The following is a 23,827-nucleotide window of genomic DNA, read 5'->3' as shown; positions in this document are numbered from 1 at the left end:
AGGCTCAGTACAGACGGGCGGCTTTGAAGGCTCAGGACAGACGGGCGGCTTTGAAGGCTCAGGACAGACGGGCAGTTCTGGCTGCGCTTGGCACCCGATGTCACAGGAAGGCCAAAAATATCATCAAGAACATCAACCCCCCAACCCACGGCCTTTTCACCCAGCTATCATCCAGAAGGCGAGTTCAGTACAGGTGCATCAAATCTGGGACTGAGAGACTGAAAAACAGCTTCTATCTCAAGGCCATCAGACTGTTAAATAGCCATCATTAGCCGGCAACCACCCGGTTACTCAACCCTGCACCTTAGAGGCTGCTGCCCTAAATACATAGACATGGAATCACTGGCCACTTTAATAATGGAACACTAGTCACTTTAATAATGTTTACATACTGCTTTACTCATCTCATATGTATATACTGTATTCTATTATACTGTATTTTAGTCAGTGCCACTTCGACATTGCTCGTCCTAATATTCATTTATTTCTTAATTCCATTCTTCTACTTTTAGATTTGTGTGTATTGTTGTGAATTGTTAGATAGTACTGCACTGTTGGAGCTAGGAACACAAGCATTTCGCTACACCGGTAATAACATCTGCAAATATGTGTATGCGACCAATCAAATTTGATATATTTGTTTCTGTGTAACTCGGTACCCACCACTCCGGTGCTGGCTACGCCCCAGTACAGCTTGCTCACAGCGATGTCTGCGGTGATGAACCCAATGATCCCCTGGTTGACGGTGTAGAGGTTCCTCAGGTTGCCTCCATCCATGTCAGCACTGGCAACCTTAGGAGGTACGCCACTGTCTGTCCCCCGGTCTGTCCAGAACAATTTACTATCAAGCAGGAAGTCAGAAAGTTTAGTATTAATTAGTATTAGCGTTAGTATTAATCCACTGATGATGACATGGAATGAAGACTAACAATTCAAAATATGTCTGGTGTTGTCGTTGACTTTCCCCTATAACGTTATGAAATGCTTGGTACAATGTTGGTATAAAGTCACATTGATTATTTTACTTCCTAAATAGATCAGTAGCCAACAAACTGTACAGTATTATTACTTGCCAATTAAGCACACACTACATACGCAGGACGGCACACACACATACAGTACTACTTCTTTGTCAGTATTACATTTATTTAGTTGTATCCTTTGTAACTAGTAATAATGATACACAGATGAGTGTTTACCCTCTGGCTGGGTCCAGGGCTATTCCAATAGGCTCCCCTGCTCCCTCTGGCTTCCCTGTGTTTGTGATGAGGGTCTTCCTGTAGAGTTGAACTCCATCCACACGAATGACCTACAGTAGATGAGAAACTTGCTATATCATGTTCAATTAATACATTATAACCATGTCACTACCAACGCAGTGAAAAGACTACAGTATGCAAAGTAAAGAGATATAGTCACAATTAGCGTGAAACCACTCGGTTGTCATCTCTATATTGGATCCAATAACACCTTGAGCCAAGTAATGATATTGCACTTCTACAAAAGCAAGTCAGATATAGTCTATACATAATTTACAATGAGGACATGATACGCTACCTCTATTGCTTTATTAGTTGGGTTCGTGTAGTACATCATGCGAGTTATCCAATCAAAAGCCAGACCAGAGGGCGAGCCAATGATTGCAGATGGAGCAAACAGAGTCCTATTGGTTCCATCAGTTTTCACCCTGTAAATGGAGCTCTGCGAGTGGGAGACAGCAAACAATGAAATTATATTAGACTCGAATCCAGACTTGAAATAAGTGAGTTTGGGGGTGTTGGGTTCTAACTTGAAATATCCTTATTCGTGTTACCATATTAGACCTGGGTGTATGGAAATCTACTAAGTGAGAAAGGGGAGCCCAGAAAATGTACATTCTGTCAGAACATGTTATTGTCAAGTCTCGTGCATCCTATGGAGAGAGGGAAAGAGTAACAGTCTGGTTTCAGTCACTGATAAGGTTGTATAGCCGTGGATGAGGGAGAAGTGAGGAATGTGGGCCGAGGTCAGGTCAGATGTAGTGAGCAGGAACAGTCCTATGACATACACACATAGGAGGCAAGGCTGTGACTACACCCATGAGAGGAACCACTTAAGTTCCTGCCCAGCAACAGAGATGTATTGGCTGTCTAGATGTGCAAGAAGTTGACTCTGCCCAGTAGAGGGTATAAATATATGTACTTGTGTAAACATGTCTTTGTCTTTTCAGCTGTTGGACCCAGTGGGTGAATACACTTGGTTTAAGCATTTTCCTAGTCGTCTGTTTGAGTTTTTACTCTTTGTCAGAACATGGTTAAAATTTAAAGGTTAAAAATGGTTAAAGTTGCAAAATTCCAGTAACCGTCAAATTTTTTTCCCCCAGAAATCCTGGTTGGAGGATTCCAGATTCTCTGTTTTTTCCTGCCCTATTACGGGAATCTCACAACCGGGAAATTTCTGGAAATCCTGAAAATTTTGCAAAACCAGAATTTTGCAACCCTTAAAATAGTAGTGGCTTATTTACTGTGAGCAACTTGTCACTCACCGAGTCCTGCACCCAATAGACAAACTGCTCCTGGTCGTCAAAGTCAATGTCCCGCCCCTGAGTGATGCCAGACACGGGTGCCATGGCGTTGTTGGAGGGGTCGGCCGGGTCCACAGGGATGCCGAAGATCACAGTCTCCCTCACCACCATCAGGAACGGAGTGTCATCTGAGGTAGAGACAGAGTAGGATAGAAAGGGATGAGGTGGAATGGAGTGGAATAGAATTGAATAGAATGTGAAAGAGACAGAAAAGCAAAATCTACCAGTGTTTTGTTCTGATTGGCCTTTGCGATATCATTATCTCCATTTATCATGTTATGACAAATACGTAACACATTTGCCTTCATACAGAATAGTATAAATCAGAGTGGTATAGAAAAAAATACAATTGATTAGGAATATAAAAATTCCCTTGTACTGTACTATGACAGCAATAATTAATCGGGTCAAATAGATGAGCTAAGAGAGAGGCTACAAGCCTATCATTAGAGCTGCTGTTAGGGTACCTTTGATGCAGGTGCGCCCATCACTGTTGAGGTTCCAGCCAGACTGGCAGTGGCAGGTGTAGTACCTGGGCCTAAAGCCAGACAGTAGGCACAGCTGACTGCACAGGTGCTCCGCGCATGGGTTGATTGCTGCATAGTGGAAAACAATGGAACAATAATGTCAATGGAACTATAAAGTAATGCTTTATCCACTACTAGTGCTGAGCGATTAGTGCTTTTTGAGGTCAGTTCGGTTTCGGTTCGATTATTAAAAAATAATCAAGCTTTTCGATTTTGGTTTTGATTATACTTTTTTTTTTTAACTTTAAATGCCTTATGCATTACATTTATGTCGGTTGAAAGCTGTAACAACACAGAATAAAACAATTAATACAAGTCCAATGATGGTAGTGGCTGCCCATTACTGCTTATTACTTATTAACCATAATTTATTCACATTACTTTAATAAAATATTTCAGTTGTTATGTATATTACATTTGTTTTATTTTATTACTTTATTATTTCATTTCCAAGTCATCATCTCATCTCTATAGAGCTGCTGCCTATGCGGTCTGACAAAATCACTGTTTTAGTAGTTCTTCAAAGTAAATAAGGCTAAATACCAACTATCAACCACTTATATCATGTATTTTCAGGTAGAGATACCTCACGAAGCTCTCTATCCCTCTCGCTTGCGCCTTCTTCTGTCACTTCTCTCCATCTCAGACCGGACAATGAGGTGCGCAATGGGTTATGGTTATAGTTAATTATAGTACATTTCCTGCGCTAAATTACGTAGAACTCCCTACTACAACGCACAGTTCAGGCTTGATCTGATTTAGCTCTAGAGAAACTGCGCATTGCGCTCACAAAAAAAAAGAACGAAATGGAATTCAATTCATTCAACTGACATCATTCAATAACCGGAATTTATTGTAATTGTTCAGCACTATCCACTATAAACAAATGGTAAGTTTGAATGTTTTATGGACGTATTTTGAATGTTACCCGCTGGTTGTTAGAATGTTATCCAGAAGTTGTTGAACAGTACCTACTGTTTGTTTGAATGTTATCTGGACGTTGTTTGAACGTTACCTGCTGGTTGTTTGATGGGGTGGTCCATGACAATGCCCATGGGCTGGTAGACGTTGGTGATCACGGTGGTCGTGTTTCCCCCGTGGAACTTGTTGGTCCTCAGGACCTGGGAAGTATAGCGCTCCGACCAGTAGATGTGGTCCTCGAAGATGGTCATACCGTGGGGGTGTTGAAGAACCTACAGAGAGGTAGGGGGAAGGACAGAGTGGTGGAGAAACCGGGATTTATAAAGGATAAAAGGGTGACACTTTACTTAAAGCCAACGTGTTCAATCCTTTATTACATGTTATTGTTTGAGCCTTTATAATATCTTATTATACAACTTATTACAACGTATTACATGTTATAGTTTGAGCCTTTATAATGTCTTATTATACAACTTATTACAACTCATTACATGTTATTGTTTGAGCCTTTATAATGTCTTATTATACAACTTATCATGTATTTATATAGCAGTTATTTAGCCACAAACATGAGATGATACTAAGACATTATAAAGGGTCATAAATGCTTATGCTCAAGTCTTACGATGCATTATAACAGCATTACAATGCATTACCGTCTGCATTAAGTGTTACCAATGAATGCGATACTGTAGGAAGTAGTGCCATGAGAACAAATTATTCATGGGCCCTTACAATAAGAATAAGATACTAGTGTACACTGTACATTTTAGGACAACCTCAGCCTGCTGGTTTTAACCATGCTCACCATATCACTGGCCATGACCTGGAAGCGGTTGTTGCCGTTGTAATCGCAGTAGTCAATGTACTTGAGGTAGGCGTCAGCAAAGTAGACCCGGCGCGTGGTGTAGTCCAGGGCCAGACCGTTGGGCCAGTAGAGCTTGGTGGTGACAATGGCCTGTCTCCCGGTGCCGTCCATGTAGGCCATCTCTATCCTCGGGTTCTGACCCCAGTCTGACCAGAACATTACGTTGGTGCTGGGAAAGGTCAAATGCCATATCAATTATGATACTTTTTTTTAACCTTTGCTGTGCTGTGATTTTGCAGTGAATAAGGTAGATGTCGAGAACTCAACAGAGAGAAAAATAATGCACAACAATGATTCAAAGAACAACATGTAAAGTAAAATGCAGTGATGCAGGCTAATTTAGCAATTATTTATTTGAAGGGTTCCTAAAAAGGGACAGCATAACACATTCATAAGCAGTAATTAAATAACTTAATTAAGTAATTCATAATTTTAGCATTTGTTGACAGGAATTTAATGAATTATTGTCTACTGCTCATGAATGTGCTATGTATGGTTAATGAATGTGCTATGTATGGTTAATGAATGTGTTATGTATGGTTAATGAATGTGTTATGTATGGTTAATGAATGTTCTATGTATGGTTAATGAATGTGCTATAAAATCCTTATGTAGGTACCTTTCAGTGTTACTGATCATTCAATCATTGCTGTGTTCCTATGGTTAGCAGTGAAAGGCCTTACTGGTTTCGGGGGTCCAGAGCCAGTCCACGGGGGCTGGTGACGTTCTTGGTGAGGAGGACCTTCCTGAAGCGGCCGTCCAGAGTGGACACCTCGATGTTCTCCATCACCGAGTCGGTCCAGTAAAGGTTCCTGGCCACCCAGTCCACAGCTATGCTCTCCGGTACCATTAGACCAGTGGAGAACACCTAGAACCACAGAAGAACAAAGTGCGGTATATTAGAACACTGTAGACCATAGTGGAGTTCAATTTCATGTGCTTGAATTCTTGCCGTTACAACACACTGTATTTTGGAGTTTCAGCACGTCATATAGGTCATACTGTTATATTGTGTTAATATGGATGAAATATTAAGAATCCTAATAAGGCACAGCATTCTGATGTATATTAAATAACCATATTTGTTATTAAAAACTGGACAAAGGCTTTTTCTTGAAGCAATAACCGAAAAATAACCATCATTCAGCGTGTTCTCAGACCTCTCGTCTGTCCGTGCCGTTCTGAAAGGAGGTAAAGATCTTCTTCAGCGAGGCGTCGGCCCAGTAGATTCTGCTGGTCAAGCGGTCAAAGTCAACGGTCACGATGTCTGAACCGCTGACCACAGGGTGGATGAGGGGCGGTCGGAGGTTGACTTTGTTGGAGATGATCTGACTGCGCTTGGCAACTAGGAGCGTGGCTGCTGTGGGGTCTGCAGGTAAACCAATAAGTAGTAAATACAAAAAAAGTATTTCACAATAGATTAGAGGGAGTTAGCATTTAGATGAATACAAATATATTGTAATAAAAATATTTGCTAACATTACATGGCTAAAATGTTTCCATGACAATATCTTACTTTGTATACGCCAATAAAAACGATTGGGATTCTTTTTTTTACTGTAACGCCAAAATAATCACATCACTTTCACCTCAAAATTCCAAAGATAAATATATTATTTCGAAGTGCAAATAGCGACGAACGAACAGCTACAATGTTAGGTTGCACCCTTACCGGTGGCTTTGCAGGAGCGACTATCGGCCTCGAGCAGGTAGCCGTCTGAGCAGGAGCAGCGGAAGGAGCCTCTCTCGTTGTAGCACTGCTGGCTACACCAGCCTGGGATGGAACACTCGTCGATGTCGTCGCAGGTCTTGGAGTCGTTGAGGAGCTGGTAGCCTGGTTGACAAGTACACTCTGCTCCGAAAGGACCCTGGATACAGCTGTCACTGCAGCCCCCGTTGTTCAATGCACAGTCCTCCTGGTCTATGGAGGAACAAACATGGAGGCATGTTTATTGTTCACCTGCTCAGGGACAGTAGATATAAATGACCTGTTTAGCTAAATCTAGTACAATGCATCAAATTTCTCCTTGAGAGTTATGTTTTAATTACAGTATATGTGTCACTGTTAAATAAACGTAATATTTAAACATATTAAATGTTAGACCAAAAGTATCTGGACACCTGCTTGTCGAACATCTCATTCTAAAATCATGGGCATTAATATGGAGTTGGTCCACACTTTGCTGCTCTAACAGCCTCCACTCTTCTGGGAAGGCTTTCCACAAGATGTTGGAACATTGCTGCGGGGACTTGCTTCCATTCAGTCACAAGAGCATTAGTAAGGTCAGGCACTGATGTTGGGCGATTAGGCCTGGCTCGCTGTCGGCGTTACAATTCATCCCAAATGTGTTCGATCAGGTTGAGGTCAAGTCTCTACGCAGGCCAGTCAAGTTCTTCCACACAGATCTCGACAAATAATTTCTGTATTGACCTCACTATGTGCACAGGGGCATTGTCATGCTGAAACAGGAAAGGGTCTTTCCCAAACTGCTGCCACAAAGTTGGAAGCACAGAATCGTCTAGAATGTCATTGTATGCTGTAACGTTAAAATTCCCCTTCACTGGAACTAAGGGGCCTAGCCCGAACTATGAAAAACAGCCCCAGACCATTACAGTTTGCACTATGCATTCGGGCAGGTAGCATTCTCCTGGCATCTGCCAAACCCAGATTCTTACGTCGGACTGCCAGATGGTGAAGCGTGATTCATCACTCCAGAGAACGCGTTTCCACCACTCCAGCCGACGCTTGGCTTTGCGCATGGTGATCTTAGGCTTGTGTGCGGCTGCTCGGCCATGGAAACCCATTTCATGAAGCTCCCGATGAACAGTTATTGTGCTGACGTTGCTTCCAGAGGCAGTTTGGAACTTGGTATGGAGTGTTGCAACCGAGGACAGACAATTTTTACGCGCTTCAGCAATCGGCGCTCCCGTTCTGTGAGCTTGTTTGGCCTACCACTTTGCGGCTGAGCCGTTGTTGCTCTTAGAAGTTTCCGCTTCACAATAACAGCACAATGCCACAGTTGACCGTGGCAGCTCTAGCAGGGCAGAAATTTGACGAACTGACTTGTTGGAAAGGTGGCATCGTATGACGGTGAAAAGTCACTGAAAAAGTCACTGAGCTCTTCAGTAAGGCCATTTTACTGCCAATGTTTGTCTATGGAGATTGCATGGCTGTGTGCTCGGTTTTATACACCTGTCAGCAACGGTTGTGGCTGAAATAGCCAAATCCACTCATTTGAAGGGGTGTCCACATACACTATATATGCAGAAGTATGTTGTCACATGTTAAAGTCACGCTAGTACCACTACTACTTATTGCATGGCGCCCTCACCTAACATGGACAGACTAAAACAAGTCTTCACTCAACATCCATAACCATTTTAAAAATGTATATCACATGTCAATCTTAACATCAACACTTAAGGCGCTAGTCAATATACCCTAGGAAAATGGAGAAAACACATAACGTGACTTTTCAAGAGACAGGTCAGTAATGTCTATTCACACCCCATCACTTGTCTCGTTGAGCAATTTCTTTCATTTTGTAATTTTCCTGTTCAAATGAATACAACTTCAATCCCCGAAACAGACAGGCAAAGTCAGAGACAACTGCGTGTAACATCATTGTCAGCCTGACTAAGACCTTCAGGTAGTGCTGAGCATTTTTAAACAATTAATTGACCTATATTTAAACAATATTGACCTCAGTTCAATTTGTCATTTTTTTTGTGAAATCAGATCAAGCCCGAACTGTGCGATGTACACTGAACAAAAATATAAACGCAACATGCAACCATTTCAAAGATTTTACTGAGTTAAAGTTCATATAAGGAAATCAGGCAATTGAAATACATTCATTAGGTACTAATCTATGGATTTCACATGACTGGGAATACAGATATGCATCTGTTGGTCACAGATATCTTTTAAAAAAAGTAGGGGCGTGGATCAGAAAACCAGTCAGTATCTGGTGTGACCACCATTTGACTCATGCAGCGCGACACATCTCATTGGCATAGAGTTGATCAGGCAGTTCATTGCAGCCTGTGGAATGTTGTCCCACTCCTCTTCCATGCCTTTGCGGAGTTGCTGAATATTGGCGGGAACTGGAACACGTTGTCTTACACGTCCAGAGAACCCCAAACATGCTCAATGGGTAGACATGTCTGGTGAGAATGCAGGCCATAGAAGAACTGGGATATTTTCAGCTTCCAGAATTGTGTACAGACATGGGGCCATGCATTATCATACTGAAACATGAGGTGATGGTGACGGATGAATGGCACGAAAATTGGCCTCATGATCTCATCACGGTATGTCTGTGCACTCAAATTGCCATCGATAAAATGCAATCTTAGCTTATGCCTGCCCTACCATAACCCCACTGCCACCATTGGGCACTCTGTTCACGACATTGACATCAGAAAACCGCTCACTCACATGACGCCATACTCGCTTTCTGCCATCTGCCCGGTACAGTTGAAACCGGGATTTATCCGTGAAGAGCACACTTCTCCAGCGTGCCATTGGCCATCGAAGGTGAGCATTTACACACTGAAGTTGGTTACTACGCCGAATTGCAGTCAGGTCGAGATCCTGGGAGGACGACGAGCACGCAGATGAGCTTCTCTGAGACGGCTTTGTGCAGAAATGATTTGGTTGTGCAAACCCACAGTTTCATCAACTGTCGGGGTGGCGGTATCAGACGATCCCGCAGGTGAAGAAGTCGGATGTAGAGGTCCTGGACTGGTGTGGTTACATGTGGTCTGCGGTTGTGATTCTCTAAAACAACATTGGAGACACCTTATGGTAGAGAAATTAACATTAAATTCTCTGGCAACAGCTCTGGTGGATATTCCTGCATCATGCCAATTGCATGCTCCCTCAAAACTTTGTGGCATTGTGTTGTGTGACCGAAATGTGCACCAAGGTGCACCTGTGTAATGATCATGCTGATTAATCAGATTCTTATGATATGACACACCTTTTAGGTGGATGGAGCATTTTGGCAAAGGAGAAATGCTCAATAAAAGGGATGTAATGAATTTGTGTGCAACATTTTAGAGAAAAAAGCTTATGGAACATTTCTGGGATCTTTTATTTCAGGTCAAGAAACATGGGACCAACACGTTAATATTTTTGTTCAGTGTAGTAGTGAGTTGTAGTTTCCAACAGGCATATATTCTACATAGTTTAGCGCAGAAAACGTGGTAATTTTGATTTGATTTCAATTGAATTAACTACAATGACCATACTCCATTGCGAGTCTACTTGTGCGGTCTGTGTGGGGCAGACACATAGAGGGAGAGAAAAGATAGAAGAATGCACAAATAAAACAAATTTAATACACACAACTGAAATATTTTATAAAAAATTAATATGAATAAATTATGGTTAATATTACCTATAAAAGTCATATCACTTAGTGATAAGCAGTAATGGGCTGTCACTACCCTCACGGGACTTTAATTCATATTTTTATTCTGTATTGTTACAGCATTCAACCCACATAATGCATAGTGCATTTAATGTAAAAGAAAAATCTGCAATTTTATTTTAATAATCTAACCGAAACCGAACCGAACTCAAAAAGCATTCATCTCTCAGCACTACCTTCAGGTCAAAACGTTACACAATAACACTGCAGGAGCACTCAACAGTGTGCAGGCATCTTTCTTAATGACTTCACTTGTGTACCTGAAAGTTATTACATGTCATACACTACTTCTAAACTAGAAACGTCCTTGTCACTCACTGCAGAGGGGTGACTCATCAGCTCCATTGGGACAGTCCCGCTGTCCGTCGCACACCTTCCCTAGGACGATGCACACCTGGTCGGTGGGGCACAGCCACTGGCCTGAGGGGCACATGAAAGGAGGCGTGGGGCAGTTCTGCTCATCGCTCATGTCCCTGCAGTCGTTGTCGCCGTCGCACACCTGATAATAACAACGACCGCAATGGAAACAAGGCGATTCACTCCCGTGCGTTTAGAATTTGTCTAATCAAATTCATTCATTCACTTGTTTCATTCACTCACTCACCCATTCACCCACCCACTCACTCACCCAGCTCGGAGAGATGCAGTTGCCGTTGGCGCACTGGAAATAGTTGCTGTGGCATGTTACAGGCGGGCACGAGTTGTGTTCGTCAGAGCCGTCCTCGCAGTCGTGGTGCCCGTCACACTCCCACTCGTCGGGCACGCACAGGCCGTCCGTCTGGCACTGGAACTCATCATTGTGGCAGAGGCCAGGTCCTCGCGTGGCTGCAGACGTAAGCAATTAACACATTGATTGAGGAGTCCATAAAGGACATTGGAGGGCTGAATATTATACAATTAATATATGATTAAATCTCAGATAAGCACAAATATTTGGCTTGATAAGTCCTTGCAATAAAATTAAAACACAGCCATACTCAAAGTTAGGAAGTATAAAGCAATTATTTTTCCTACGGGAAAAACAAAACTGAATTTGTCATATGACTTGAGTCAACCCAGGATGATGGTACAGGAAGCAGGTAGAGTTGACTTACGGCAGCCGCTCTCATCCGATTGGTCCCGACAGTCAAAGACCCCGTCGCAGCGGTAGATGCTACTGACACAATGGTCACCACTGGCACAGGCAAACTCATAGGATGAACAGGAGAACTCTGAGAGGAGAGGAAGAGAAGAGGAGGTGTGGTAAAGGAGAAGAGGTAAAGGGGGGTTTGTGAGGGGAGGAGAAGGGAGAGTAGGAAAATGAGAGGCAAAAAAGAGCATAGTTGAGAAATAGAAAGGGTGGGGAAAAACATTGCACAATATTGCAAAATACAAAACTTAGATTAACAAGAGTACTTAAAGAAATAGACGCTTATTAAAAAGAAATAGAAGCTTATTGAATAGAACTAATTCTCTCTTATACATCACAGTGGCAGAGCACACGGAGGAGGATAGTCTTAGATTACTCATCGTACCACAGTCCTTCTCATCGGAGCCATCCATACAGTCCTGGTCTCCGTCACACACGTAGGAGCTGTAGATGCAGCGGTGGTCGGGACAGAAGAAGTACCCAGGCTCACACGTAGCGATGGTCCCGTCTGTCAGAAGAGACAGAGCAGGGTTTTTTCTGAATCAAAACGGGGATTGGGTGGTCGACGTGACACGGGTGTGGCAGGGGGCACGGTTGGCCCATCGACACGACTGAATTTTAGAGACATTTCAGAGGCCTCCCATCTTGGCGGTGTAGAGAAATGTTTGCATTTTTAAACGTATTTCCTGCAGTTCAACACATTTTGCCATGCAATTGAGAGAAAATGTTGCAGTTTTAAAGGAAATTTCCTGCCATTACATGCATTTTGCCACGGCTAATGCTGTGTTCTTTTGTTCAAACATAATTACAAAATATATACTGCTAAATTCATTGTTTTTGGAATTTTCATTACTCCCTGACTGTCTAGCTTTTATTGTAGAGATTGTTAGTTAAAATATATAGGTCCATTATATTTTCTACTTACTTTATATCTGGTATAGTCGTTTAAAGGTGCATTATGCAGAAATCGCTCTGCCATTTCCTGGTTGCGAAAATTCAAATAGTTCGCCTGATTTCAGTTTATGGGACAAAACAAGCAAGTATAGTGTAGAGAATCATTGTACCATCTAAACCCCTGTGAAATATATTTTCCATAACCAAAAATATAGCATTTTCAGCTGTTTGAAGCTGGTGTACAAAATCAAAGTAAAAGCACACATAGAACAGATCTACCGCTTCTTAGACTTGCTTTCAATGAGAATGACAGATCTATAATTCACATTTCTATGTTCATTTGGTGAGTCGCCTCCAAAAGTTACATATTGCAGCTTTAAGTTTACATTAAAAGTGTTTTTCCATCCCAGGAAAAATCTCAGCCCAAAAAAAGTTTAAACAGTTTGGACTTAAAGGCGACCTGAAAAAAGGCCCGTCCACGGATTTCAATGGCAGAACAATCCCTGACAGATTTATTAAGACAGAGGTCAATCCTTATAGTTCACATTTTAGTTTATTCAAAAAAATGTAACTATCCCTTTAACATCATGTCTGTTTGCTAAAGGTATGAGAGGGTAAAGGCTTGAGAAATTAGAAGTTAGGACTTTATGAGTCTGCCCCTTCAAATAAAATAACACACAAATCAACAATATAGTTCAGTACAATTCCGCAAGGCAATCATATACCGTGAAATATTTTCCTGGCTACCCAAATTCCTTGCTCCGGCCGAACGCTACGCCACGCCAACGGATGTTAATTTCTTGTCCGCAATGAATCTGGATCTGAGTACCTCCCTGACCATTTCTACAACGCAAACACATTCTAACCATTCTGATTGGTCCCAGAAACAGATGGGTTCGGCCAGAGTCAGAAGTTGAACACACCTAGGTAAAGCAGCATTTAGAAAAATCATCATTGGCTTTGATACACTGATTGGTTAGAGATGATCCAATCGCTGATTCATTTGTTTTGTACAACACCCCTCATTTTGACATCAACACAAACGACTTCAATGATGGCAGTCTCAGATTTAAGTATGTAGCGAACATATAGAAGCAGAAGAATTCCGTTTGAGTCATCAGGCAAGTAAACATATCCCTAGTCAAATAATCCTATAGGATTTGAATGAAAAAAATCCTATTAGAATCCAATACAAAATCCTATCATATTTTGGAACCTATCCTATATGATTTTATCTAATTCAGATTTTTCTATTGGATTCTTGTATTGTGTTACTGTAGGTAAACGTATTTTATATATACATATAAGAAATGTAAAGATGCTGTGCATTCTATAGGGAAACCCCCTAAATTCTTGTGTTATTGTAACATTGTACATAGTATTGTATGTCACATTGTAATGTCTAATTCATAGACAAGTTGCATGAATAAGAATCAAATCAAATAACAGAGTTTTGTCGAAAAAGGTGTGCTGTTCTGGTGGTCATACTTCAAATGAACACCCTTGAATCTCTCCCATATTGTGGTGGTGAACAAAAACAGAAATTAATATAGAACTGTTGTTTCCGATCAACTAAAAATGTTGTCAATTACATTATTTTATTGTACTGGAACACGTGAGAACAAACTATAACTTAATGTGTTAAATTAAGAAAACACTTCTGATTGGGGTGACAAAATCCTACGAAACCTATAGGATCCACTATGATTACTTTGGATTGCCAATAGGGAAAAGTAGTCCAATAGGATTCCAATAGGAGTGTGATAGTTGACACAAAATCCTATAGGATTGTGAGAATCCTATAGGATCCAATAAGCTTACTTTGATTTCCAATAGGAAAAAAGTACTCCAACAGGATTCCAAAAGGATTCTGATAGAGGTGCCAACATCCAATAGGATTGTGTTAATGCCATAGGATCCAATAGGATTACTTTTGATTTCCATTAGGAAAAAAGTAGTGCAATAGGATTCCAATAGGAATCTGATAGGTGACAAAATCCTATAGGATTCGATTAGAAAATTCACTAATCCTATAGGATTTTTTGACTATGGATACACTTAAGTAACAGTATGTTTATAAAACTCTATCCGCCCCTAACAATCCTGCCCCCTCCCACTTTTACTCACTGCAGTTTCTCTCATCCGAGCCATCGCTGCAGTCCTTGTCGGCATCACACGTCCAGGCTTTGGGGATGCATCTGCTGCCGTCAGTGCAGGCGAACTGTTCTGAACTGCAGGTGAAGGGCAGACGTGTGGGGCAGTTGACCTCGTCTGAGCCATCGCCACAGTCTTCGTGGCCATCACAGCGCCAGCCGGACAGGATGCAGTGCTTGTTGTCGCAGGTGAATGCCCACGGGGAGCAGGTCATGCCTGGTAAACAGGTAAAGGAAGGAGAAGAGGAAAGAAGCATGAAGAGGAGGACATAGGTAAAACTTGTTGGGTTGTCTGTGTTTTGTTTGCTTTGGGAGCACGATAGGATACAGTTACATGATGCTGATTATCTCACACACAAACATGTTTTCTATGTTAGCACAACACTTGGACACACGCTCGTACAGTTTTCATTATTTCACATAAACACACACACTAATGAAAACCACAAACAATCTTGCACATGTACGTTCGCACACTCCCACTCAAACACAAAATGCCTGCACTGTCCCCCACTCATAGAGATATAAAACAAAAGAATCCCTGACCGAGAGGGCCTCCGTTTTAGTCACATTGCCAGGATGCAAACATGCATTCTAGTGCCACCACCTGTGTCAGTGCAGTTGGCCTCATCCGTCTGGTCCATGCAGTCTTTAACCCCGTCGCAGCGGTACGAGTTGGGCATGCAGCGGCCCCCGTCGCAGGGGAAGGAGTAGTCTCCGCAGCTGGTGTCTATAGGGGGTTCTGAGTCGTCCTTCACGCAGTTCCTCTGGTTCTCCTGGAGCTTCATTCCATAGGGGCAGCCACACACGCGGCTAGAGGAGGGCGTCGGGAAGCAGAAGTGGCTGCAGCGGCCATTTGGTACCATGTTGCACCGGCTGTTGAACACTTTGAGGCAGAGAGGAGAAGAAAAGATGTGCAAAAAAGACATGCAGAAACATATTTGGGTCTTTAAAACCCATGTATTATTTTATTATTAGAAAGAGAGAGAAATAGTGTCTGGTTTATAACACCCAGATGAAATGCTGCAGAACAATGTCAAAAGCTTTTATAAGCACAAATCAATACAGCAATGTCTGTGTTTAACTTGCCATTTGTTTAACTTGTGTGACTTGAGGCTCGGTTGATTTTTAAAAGAACAATGGTAAAAGACACAGCACAGCTGTAGTTTAGCAGTGCATCAAGATAAGCCATTCTTTCACCAGCCCCCTAACCAGGGATATAGTGGTAAAAAAAACGAGGTGGTTTAACCGAAATTAGCATTAAGGTTACTCGCGAAATGTCATCTCTACTAGCCTGGGTACCGGTCTTTTTTAGCTAACATTACACTCCATTTGTCAGGAGTGGCAAGGAGTGGAATGTTAACTAAAAAGACTGGTACCCGGGCTAGTAGAGATGACATTTCGCGAGTAACCTAAATGCTAATGCTAATTTTGCGTACTAGGTGCATAAACTCTATTCACAAAACAAAATAGTTTGTAAAATGGCTTATTTTTCACTCACAGCCATGAAGGTCAGCTGTGTAAGCCTTGACACTCAGGATTCCGGAGATTCCCTTTCGGATAGGGGTAATTTCACCCCCGTCCCTCTTCCGCATCCGGAACACCGACCTGGTCCTCGAGTCTGACACAAACAGGTAATCTGGAAGAAGAGAGGGAAAAAAGGGAGAGGAAGAGAGAGAGATAGAGAGTGAGGGAGGGAGGTAAAGAGAGTGAGGAAGGGTAAGAGAGAGAGGGAAAGAGTAGAGGGAAAACAAGGAGAGAAAGAGAGGAGGGGAAGAAAGACAAGGGAAAGAGAGGGGGTAGAGAGAGATGAAAAAGTGAAAGAGAAAAATTTGCAAAAGGAACAGTAATCATGAATGATGCAGCTCCCCGCTTGGGCCAATTAGTGCCAATTATTAAAACTTATGTTGTGTGGATTAATGGGAGAGAGAAAAAAAAGTATTTTTTCCCTTGTTGGAAATCAAAACTTGATAGCTCTCAATGGCTGGGATGTCAGAGAAAGGATTCCATGCTTGATATGGAGATGCATTACAGGATAAAGGAAAGACAACAAACTTAGTGGCATGTGGGAAAATACATTCATTTCTGTCACGCCCTGGCCTTAGTTATCTTTGTTCTCTTTATTATTTTAGTTAGGTCAGGGTGTGACATGGGGGATGCAGGTGTTTTTGTTATTGTCTAGGGGTTTTTGTATTTCTATGGGTGTTTGCTAGTCTAGGTGTGATGCCTGTCTATCGTTGTCTCTGATTGGGAACCATATTTAGGCAGCCATATTCATTGGGTAGTTCGTGGGTTATTGTCTATGTTAAGTTGCATGTTAGCACATTGTTTATATAGCGGTCACGTTCGTCTTATTTGTTTTGTAAGTTTGTTTAAGAGTTCTTCATTAAATATTGAAGAATGTATTCTAACCACGCTGGGCTTTGGTCCGCTTCTTACGACGATCGTGACAGAATAACCCACCAAAATAGGACCAAGCAGCGTGGTAACACGCAGGAGCAGGAGAGGCAGCGAAGTCAGGATTTCTGGACATGGGAGCAGAATCTGGACTATACAACTTGGGAAGAGATAGACAGGTGGGCGGTCGACCCAGGGAGAGTGCCGGAGCCTGCCTGGGATTCGCTGGAGCAGTGCGAGGAGGGTTACAGGAGAATGGAGTTGGCGAAACGAGCACCGCGGCGCGGTAGGAAGCCCGAGAGGCAGCCCCAAAAATTTCTTGGGGGGTGGCACACGGGGAGTGTGGCAGAGTCAGGAGTCAGACCTGAGCCAACTCCCCCTGCTTACCGTAAGGAACCAGAGCCGGTCAGGGCGGTATTGGAGGTGAGCGAAGCAGAGACAGTAAAGGAGTTAATGGGGAGATTGGAGGAGAGAGTTATGAGGGAGGTGCTGGTTTGGTGCATGAGGCACGACATCCGCCCGACGGAGCGTGTCAGGGATTTGATGTCACCTGAGTCAGCTCTCCATACTCGTCCTGAGGTGCGTGCTAGCCGTCTGGTGAAGACTGTGCCAGCCCCACGCACCAGGCCTCCTGTGCGCCTCCCTAGCCCTGCACGTCCTGTGCCAGCTCAGCGTACTAGCTCTCCTGTGGCAGCCCCACGTACTAGCTCTCCTGTGGCAGCCCCACGTACCAGGCCTCCAGTTCCAGCACCCCGCACTCGCCTTGAGGTGCGTGTCCTCAGCCCAGTACCACCAGTGCCAACACCACGCACCAGGCTTCCTGTGCGTCTCCAGAGCCCTGTACGCCCTGTTCCTGCTCCCCGCACTCGCCCTGAGGTGCGTGTCTTCAGCCCGGTACCACCAGTGTCGGCACCACGCACCAGGTCTCCTGTGCGCCTCCTGGGTCCAGTATGCCCTGTTCCTGCTCCTCGCACTCGCCCTGAGGTGCGTGCCCCCAGCCCGGTACCACCAGTGCCGGCACCACGCACCAGGCCTACTGTGCGCCTCCCGGGTCCAGTATGCCCTGTTCCTGCTCCCCGCACTCACCCAGTGGTGCGTGTCCCCAGCCCGGTACCCCCAGTGCTGGCACCACGCACCAGGCCTACAGTGCGCCTCGGCAAGCCTGAGCTGCCCGTCTGCCCAGCGCCGTCTGAGCTGCCCGTCTGTCCAGCGCCGTCTGAGCTGCCCGTTTGTCCAGCGCCGTCTGAGCTGCCCGTCTGTCCAGTGCCGCCAGAGCCGCCCGTCTGTCCTGAGCCGCCAGAGCCGTCCGTCAGGAGCCGCCAGAGCCGCCCGCCAGTCAGGAGCCGCCAGAGCCGCCCGCCAGTCAGGAGCCGCCAGAGCCGCCCGCCAGTCAAGAACCGCCAGAGCCGCCCGCCAGTCAGGAGCCTCCAGAGCCGCCCGCCAGTCAGGAGCCGCCAGAGCCGCCCGCCAGTCAGGAGCCGCCAGAGCCGCCCGCCAGTCAGGAGCCGCCAGAGCCGCCCGCCAGTCAGGAGCCTCCAGAGCCGCCCGCCAGTCAGGAGCCGCCAGAGCCGCCCGCCAGTCAGGAGCCGCCAGAGCCGCCCGCCAGTCAGGAGCCGCCAGAGCCGCCCGCCAGTCATGAGCTACCTCTCAGTCATGAGCTGCCCGTCAGTCCGGAGCTACCCGTCAGTCCGGAGCTGCCCCTCAGTCCGGAGCTGCCCCTCAGTCCGGAGCTGCCCCTCAGTCCGGAGCTGCCCCTCAGTCCGGAGCTGCCCCTCAGTCCGGAGCTGCCCCTCAGTCCGGAGCTACCACTCAGTCCGGAGCTGCCCCTCTGTCCAGTGACGCCCTCTACAATGGTCTTCAGTCCGGGACTCGCTGCAAGGGTTCCCGCTCCAGAGGCGCCACCAAAGCGGGTAATGACTATGGTGGAGTGGGGTCCACGTCCCGCACCCGAGCCGCCGCCGTAAGAAGGAGTACCCGGACCCTCCCCTTCAGTGTCAGGTTTTGCGGCCGGAGTCCGGAGTACTGTCACGCCCTGGCCTTAGTTATCTTTGTTCTCTTTATTATTTTAGTTAGGTCAGGGTGTGACATGGGGGATGCAGGTGTTTTTCTTATTGTCTAGGGGTTTTTGTATTTCTATGGGTGTTTGCTAGTCTAGGTGTGATGTATGTCTATGGTTGCCTAGATTGGTTCTCAATTAGAGGCAGCTGTCTATCGTTGTCTCTGATTGGGAACCATATCTAGGCAGCCATATTCATTGGGTAGTTCGTGGGTTATTGTCTATGTTATGTTGCATGTTAGCACATTGTTTATATAGCGGTCACGTTCGTCTTATTTGTTTTGTAAGTTTGTTTAAGTGTTCTTCATTAAATATTGAAGAATGTATTCTAACCACGCTGCGCTTTGGTCCGCTTCTTACGACGATCGTGACAATTTCACAGGTAGATGTGTCAGAGCTGTTCCGAAATCGTGCTATGTGGTTATTTTTTGGTTTAAATCTGAATGTCAATTATCCAGAAATATAGCTGCAAGTAGCAATTCCAGGGGCCAAGCACGCAATAGCCACATTTAAGATACCATGTGGTCAATCGGAGTGATCCTTGGAGTGACCTTCTATTATTGTGCAAAGTTTTGTGACAAAAGACCAGGTGGTAATGTCGTGTCATCAAATCGTATAGGGAGGAAGAGTAGCAGCATTTTATTCCCCCACACAATCGTGTTGGACAAAAAGTCTAATTTGCAGAAATCTAATAGGCAGAGTTTATAGGTCCTTGTGGGAAACTTTTTTGTTTATCATGAGGAGATGCATATGTATAAACATTACATGACTGTAGGTCAAACAGGGCAGGAGACATGTTTGTTCAAAGTTTGGTGGGGGACAAAAAAAATCTGAAAATCTAATGGGCAGAGCTTATTTTTATTTAACTAGGCAAATCAGTTAAGAACAAAATCTTATTTTACAATGACGGCCTACCCCGGGCCAAACCCGGACGATGCTGCCCAATTGTGCGCCGCCCTATGGGACTCCCGATCACGGCCGGTTGTGATACAGCCCGGGATCGAACCAGGGTCTGTAGTGACACCTCTAGCACTGAGATGCGGTGCCTTAGACCGCTGCGCTACTCGGGAGCCTTAAAACCTATACTGTAGGACCTTACGGGAACATGTTACTCATGAGGGTTCTGCATATATGTATAATATTTCATGGCTGTAGCTCAAACGGGACAGGAGATATGCTCGTTCAAAGATTTCAGATGATTACTATGGCACCCCCCTTGGGCCAATCAGTGTAATCTTGTAAATGTCAGATCTTCATGGCAAGACGCACCATTCACTCAAGTTTTGTCAAAATCGGGCCATGGTCTCTGAGATATTGTGTGTGACTAACGTACGTATGAATGGATGGAGACAGATCCATAGTCACCCCCCCCCCCCCTCCCCCAATAAACTAAATGAAAAGATGTTACTTGTAACCCACATGTAAACATTTGTCACATGTAAATGTACATGTAGTTCAACTCATAGTTACACAAATAAAGATAAGAGTCATGGGCTCATCTGACTGTGCCCACCTGCATGGATAGTGATGGAGAAGGGTTGGGTGATCTGCCCGATGTTGGAGAACTTCTGTCTGTCGTACCCGTCAATGCCCACGTGGCCTATCTGGTCTAGAAGGGCATCCGCCCAATACAGCCTGTCATTCCTGCCAACCGGAACCAAGTCAGAAGAGATCAGGTTGTTATTTAGGCGCCGAATCATCATAGGAATCAGCTATGCGTCTTTACATTGATGAGACAAATATTCCTGTGACATGCTAGCAGAGATCTGATCAATTCCATATAAAATGCCAGTTGTTTTAAAAACATGTCAACTGACTAAAAGTGTGAAGGAAGCGCCCATTACTATAAGAGCAGGAGTGAAATCTTAGGGGACGACCTGCAATTCTCTGAAAAGTGTGCATTTGTGTACTCTTCCCTTTACATTTAAAAGCATTGGAATGGTAAAGGCATGGGCTGGAGGCAGTTTCCACTTTACTTCATATACCAGTCCTTTCCTTTTAAATCCATGAAGGGAAGTCTTCATCGGCAATCACTCGAGTCGAGTATGATTGGGCAGAAGGGTGGAAAATTGGGACGCATAGAAACACCTAAACAAACAGATGTGTATAGTATTCCTCCTTACATGTAGTCAATAGTGAGTCCGTTGGGCCAGCCCAATGTGGTGTTGATGAGGGGAACAGCGTTGCTGCCGTCAGTCCAGGACCTCATGATCACTGCTGGCCGGTACCAGTCAGTCCAGAACAGATATCTGTGGGCCAATATCTGTGTTATAGTACTGTCTCGAGAGAACCCCCCCCCCCCCCCCCCCTGTCCATGTATTCTTATTCACTGTGGTTTACGAGGCAAAACTGATCCTAAATTGTTTATGACGTGTTGTTATGTCTGACATTTATTTGAAACATTATTCCCCGCTGCTGTTGTCTTGGTTGGACCAGTTCTCTCTTCAAAAATAGATTTTATCTCAATGAAACTAACCTGAATAAAAAAAGATTACGTTTAAGTAAAAATTCTGGTTCTCACCCGGCACTGGGGTGCACAGCGAGACCCCTGGGGCTCTTCAGGCCTGTCACGATGTCCCGCCTGGACTTGTCGGTCACTCTGAAGGCCACCACCACCCTGTAGGAGCTGGATGTCCAGAAGAGGACCTTGGAGGTCCAGTCGTACGCCATGGACTCCGCATGGCCCACCCTGTAGCCTGTCAGGATCTCTGTGTCTGGAGAACAAAACATTCAATTCCCGGCATGAAAAATGTAATGTCCACAACTCTTATGTTTTCTTTGTCCGTCGCCTGACAATGGGATGTGGTATTTTTCCTTTTTAATACCAGAGAACAAAACAGATATGTTGAAATGTTACGTATTAGTAACTTCAATGAAGCTTGTTGTAGTAAATGAAAGAGTAGAATTAGTGAGTTGGAGAAATAAATCACTTTAAGGTAGCAACGCAGACTTAAACTAGCAATGTAGAAGGTGTAAAGGTGAAGTCTAATGTGTAAAGTCCTCTTCAGCCTTCTACCTCTTCAGTGCAATCTTTTTCCTACTACAAAATCACTTATGTGCATAAAGACAGGAATCTATTTTTCTATGTCTACACTAACATCTCACTTAGGATGCAGGTCCAATAAATCACTTCATTCTAAGTAGTATGCTAAGTGAATATTGGAACAGAGCTGATATTGCAGTACAACACATTGCAATCTTTACCGCCACCTTGTGGTAAAGACAGGACATGACAGAACGCATTCAGCCAGACCTGGGTATCTCAGAATAGGAGCGCTGATCTAGGATACATTTTCCCCTTTAGATCATAATGAATAAGATTATACGGACAGGAAAGACCTGACCCTAGATCAGGAAACCTATTCTGAAACGCTTTGTGAACACGGGCCCTGAAAGACTACAAACTCACTGGAGCCGTTGGTGTTGGACTTGTAGATGATCTGCCTGCTGCGGTCATTGTAGAACACGGCCTCCTCGTTGCCGTCGAACTCCACGGCCGATGAGGAGAAGGTGACCCCCAGGCCGGTCAGCGGGAGGGTCACATCCTCCTGGAGGGACACGTTCAGGGGGATCCCACGCACTGCGTATTGGGTGGCCAGTAGGAGGTAGTCTCTCACCTCTGGAGGGGGGACAGAACAATCAAAAACTCTTTATTATTAAACTCTTTACCAAGTGACAGAACTGTCATTTTGTTATTTTACGAATTAATTGGGCGTTTAATAATTTATGCGACCCCCTCCGTCCCAGTCACTCACTGAAGCAGCTGTGGCGGTCTTCATGGAGGTCGTAACCCAGGCGACACTTGCAGCGGAAGCCCAGGCCATCATTGTCGGAGAGGTGACTCAGGACGCAGATGTGCTGACAGCCCCCGTTGTTTCGACCGCATGGACTCATCACTGTGGGAGCGAGAGAGAGAGAGCAGAGTTGAACCGCACACGGTCAATTACAACAATGTTAAAAGCCCACAAAAAAAATTATTAAAGATGTAGTGACTTTTGACGACCATCAAATATCTCTTAAAAAGTTAGATTTGTAAATGCGAGTAAGGATGTTCATGTTCAAAGTCAAACCATCTTAAATATCCCCAAGGTTGTATATGCTGTGATATCATTGTGTGATGATCAAATCTCACAATGCCTATGGACTTTACTGCAACCAGACAGAGAAACATGCTCTCAACCTCCTGCAGAGGTCCATGCCAGGCAGAATCGGGCACATTCCAATCTAGCAAAAGTACATTCATTGGTAAGATATACTATATAAAGTACTAGCCTGATTTTAGATCTGTTTGTGCTGTTTTTATCAACTTCTGAACATGAAAATGACCCTAGCGGTTGGCTATACAACACAAACAAATCTGGAACCAGGCTTATAAAGTACTGCAACACTGGAGAAAACCATGTGCTTTAGGCAGTCTGATAGGCAGTCTGCTGTTCTTCTACTCACCAATGGGTTGCAGGACAGGGTGCGCGACCACAATGTGACCGGGTCTGTCTGTGGTGCGGTAGATGAGGTTCGGGTCGCTACCGTTGAAGCGGTTGGTCCTTATTACCCCCATTTTGGTCCAGTCGGTGAAGAACAAATGGTTTTCAAAAACAGAGATGCCAAACGGGTATGGAACCTGGGTGCCACCGTTGAGCACCGTTTTCCTGTGGAGAATTAGCAAACATGGCTAACACTGTAGACGGCAATGATTTTTATATATGAAAGCATGCTAGTGTAAAGGTGGTGGTTCGGTAAAAAAAAACACGTTATTATTCATTGTCAATTTGAGCTCATGCAAATGTGTGAGCTGTTTTGGGGTTAAGGACATATAGGCAGGATATGGCATCTAGGATACCTATCATTTTTCCTGTCTGGCTTGGGATTTGGACCAGCAAC

At 44.4% G+C, this 23,827-nt stretch overlaps 1 protein-coding gene across 1 annotated transcript in view; it reads right to left on the bottom strand.

Moving 5' to 3' along the window:
* The window catches only part of lrp2b (low density lipoprotein receptor-related protein 2b), a 127,644-nt gene that overhangs the window by 87,108 nt on the left and 16,709 nt on the right, over nt 1-23,827 (bottom strand). Inside the window, exons 14-36 of the mRNA XM_071391154.1 lie at nt 23,393-23,595; nt 22,702-22,842; nt 22,356-22,565; nt 21,468-21,660; nt 21,070-21,195; nt 20,460-20,590; nt 15,995-16,132; nt 15,101-15,379; nt 14,468-14,710; nt 11,832-11,954; nt 11,412-11,528; nt 10,946-11,142; nt 10,636-10,816; nt 6,552-6,800; nt 6,040-6,248; nt 5,563-5,747; nt 4,820-5,048; nt 4,106-4,283; nt 3,031-3,159; nt 2,525-2,691; nt 1,558-1,701; nt 1,200-1,309; nt 664-841 (exon numbers count right to left, since the gene is read on the bottom strand). Of these exons, the coding sequence (XP_071247255.1) occupies nt 664-841; nt 1,200-1,309; nt 1,558-1,701; nt 2,525-2,691; nt 3,031-3,159; nt 4,106-4,283; nt 4,820-5,048; nt 5,563-5,747; nt 6,040-6,248; nt 6,552-6,800; nt 10,636-10,816; nt 10,946-11,142; nt 11,412-11,528; nt 11,832-11,954; nt 14,468-14,710; nt 15,101-15,379; nt 15,995-16,132; nt 20,460-20,590; nt 21,070-21,195; nt 21,468-21,660; nt 22,356-22,565; nt 22,702-22,842; nt 23,393-23,595 (4,060 nt within the window). The remainder of the gene's footprint in view (nt 1-663; nt 842-1,199; nt 1,310-1,557; nt 1,702-2,524; nt 2,692-3,030; nt 3,160-4,105; nt 4,284-4,819; nt 5,049-5,562; nt 5,748-6,039; nt 6,249-6,551; nt 6,801-10,635; nt 10,817-10,945; nt 11,143-11,411; nt 11,529-11,831; nt 11,955-14,467; nt 14,711-15,100; nt 15,380-15,994; nt 16,133-20,459; nt 20,591-21,069; nt 21,196-21,467; nt 21,661-22,355; nt 22,566-22,701; nt 22,843-23,392; nt 23,596-23,827) is intronic.

This window comes from Salvelinus alpinus, chromosome 3, assembly GCF_045679555.1.
Source record: "Salvelinus alpinus chromosome 3, SLU_Salpinus.1, whole genome shotgun sequence".
In the NCBI taxonomy this organism is placed as follows: Eukaryota; Metazoa; Chordata; class Actinopteri; order Salmoniformes; family Salmonidae; genus Salvelinus; species Salvelinus alpinus.
This window is presented reverse-complemented; position numbering and strand designations above follow the sequence as displayed.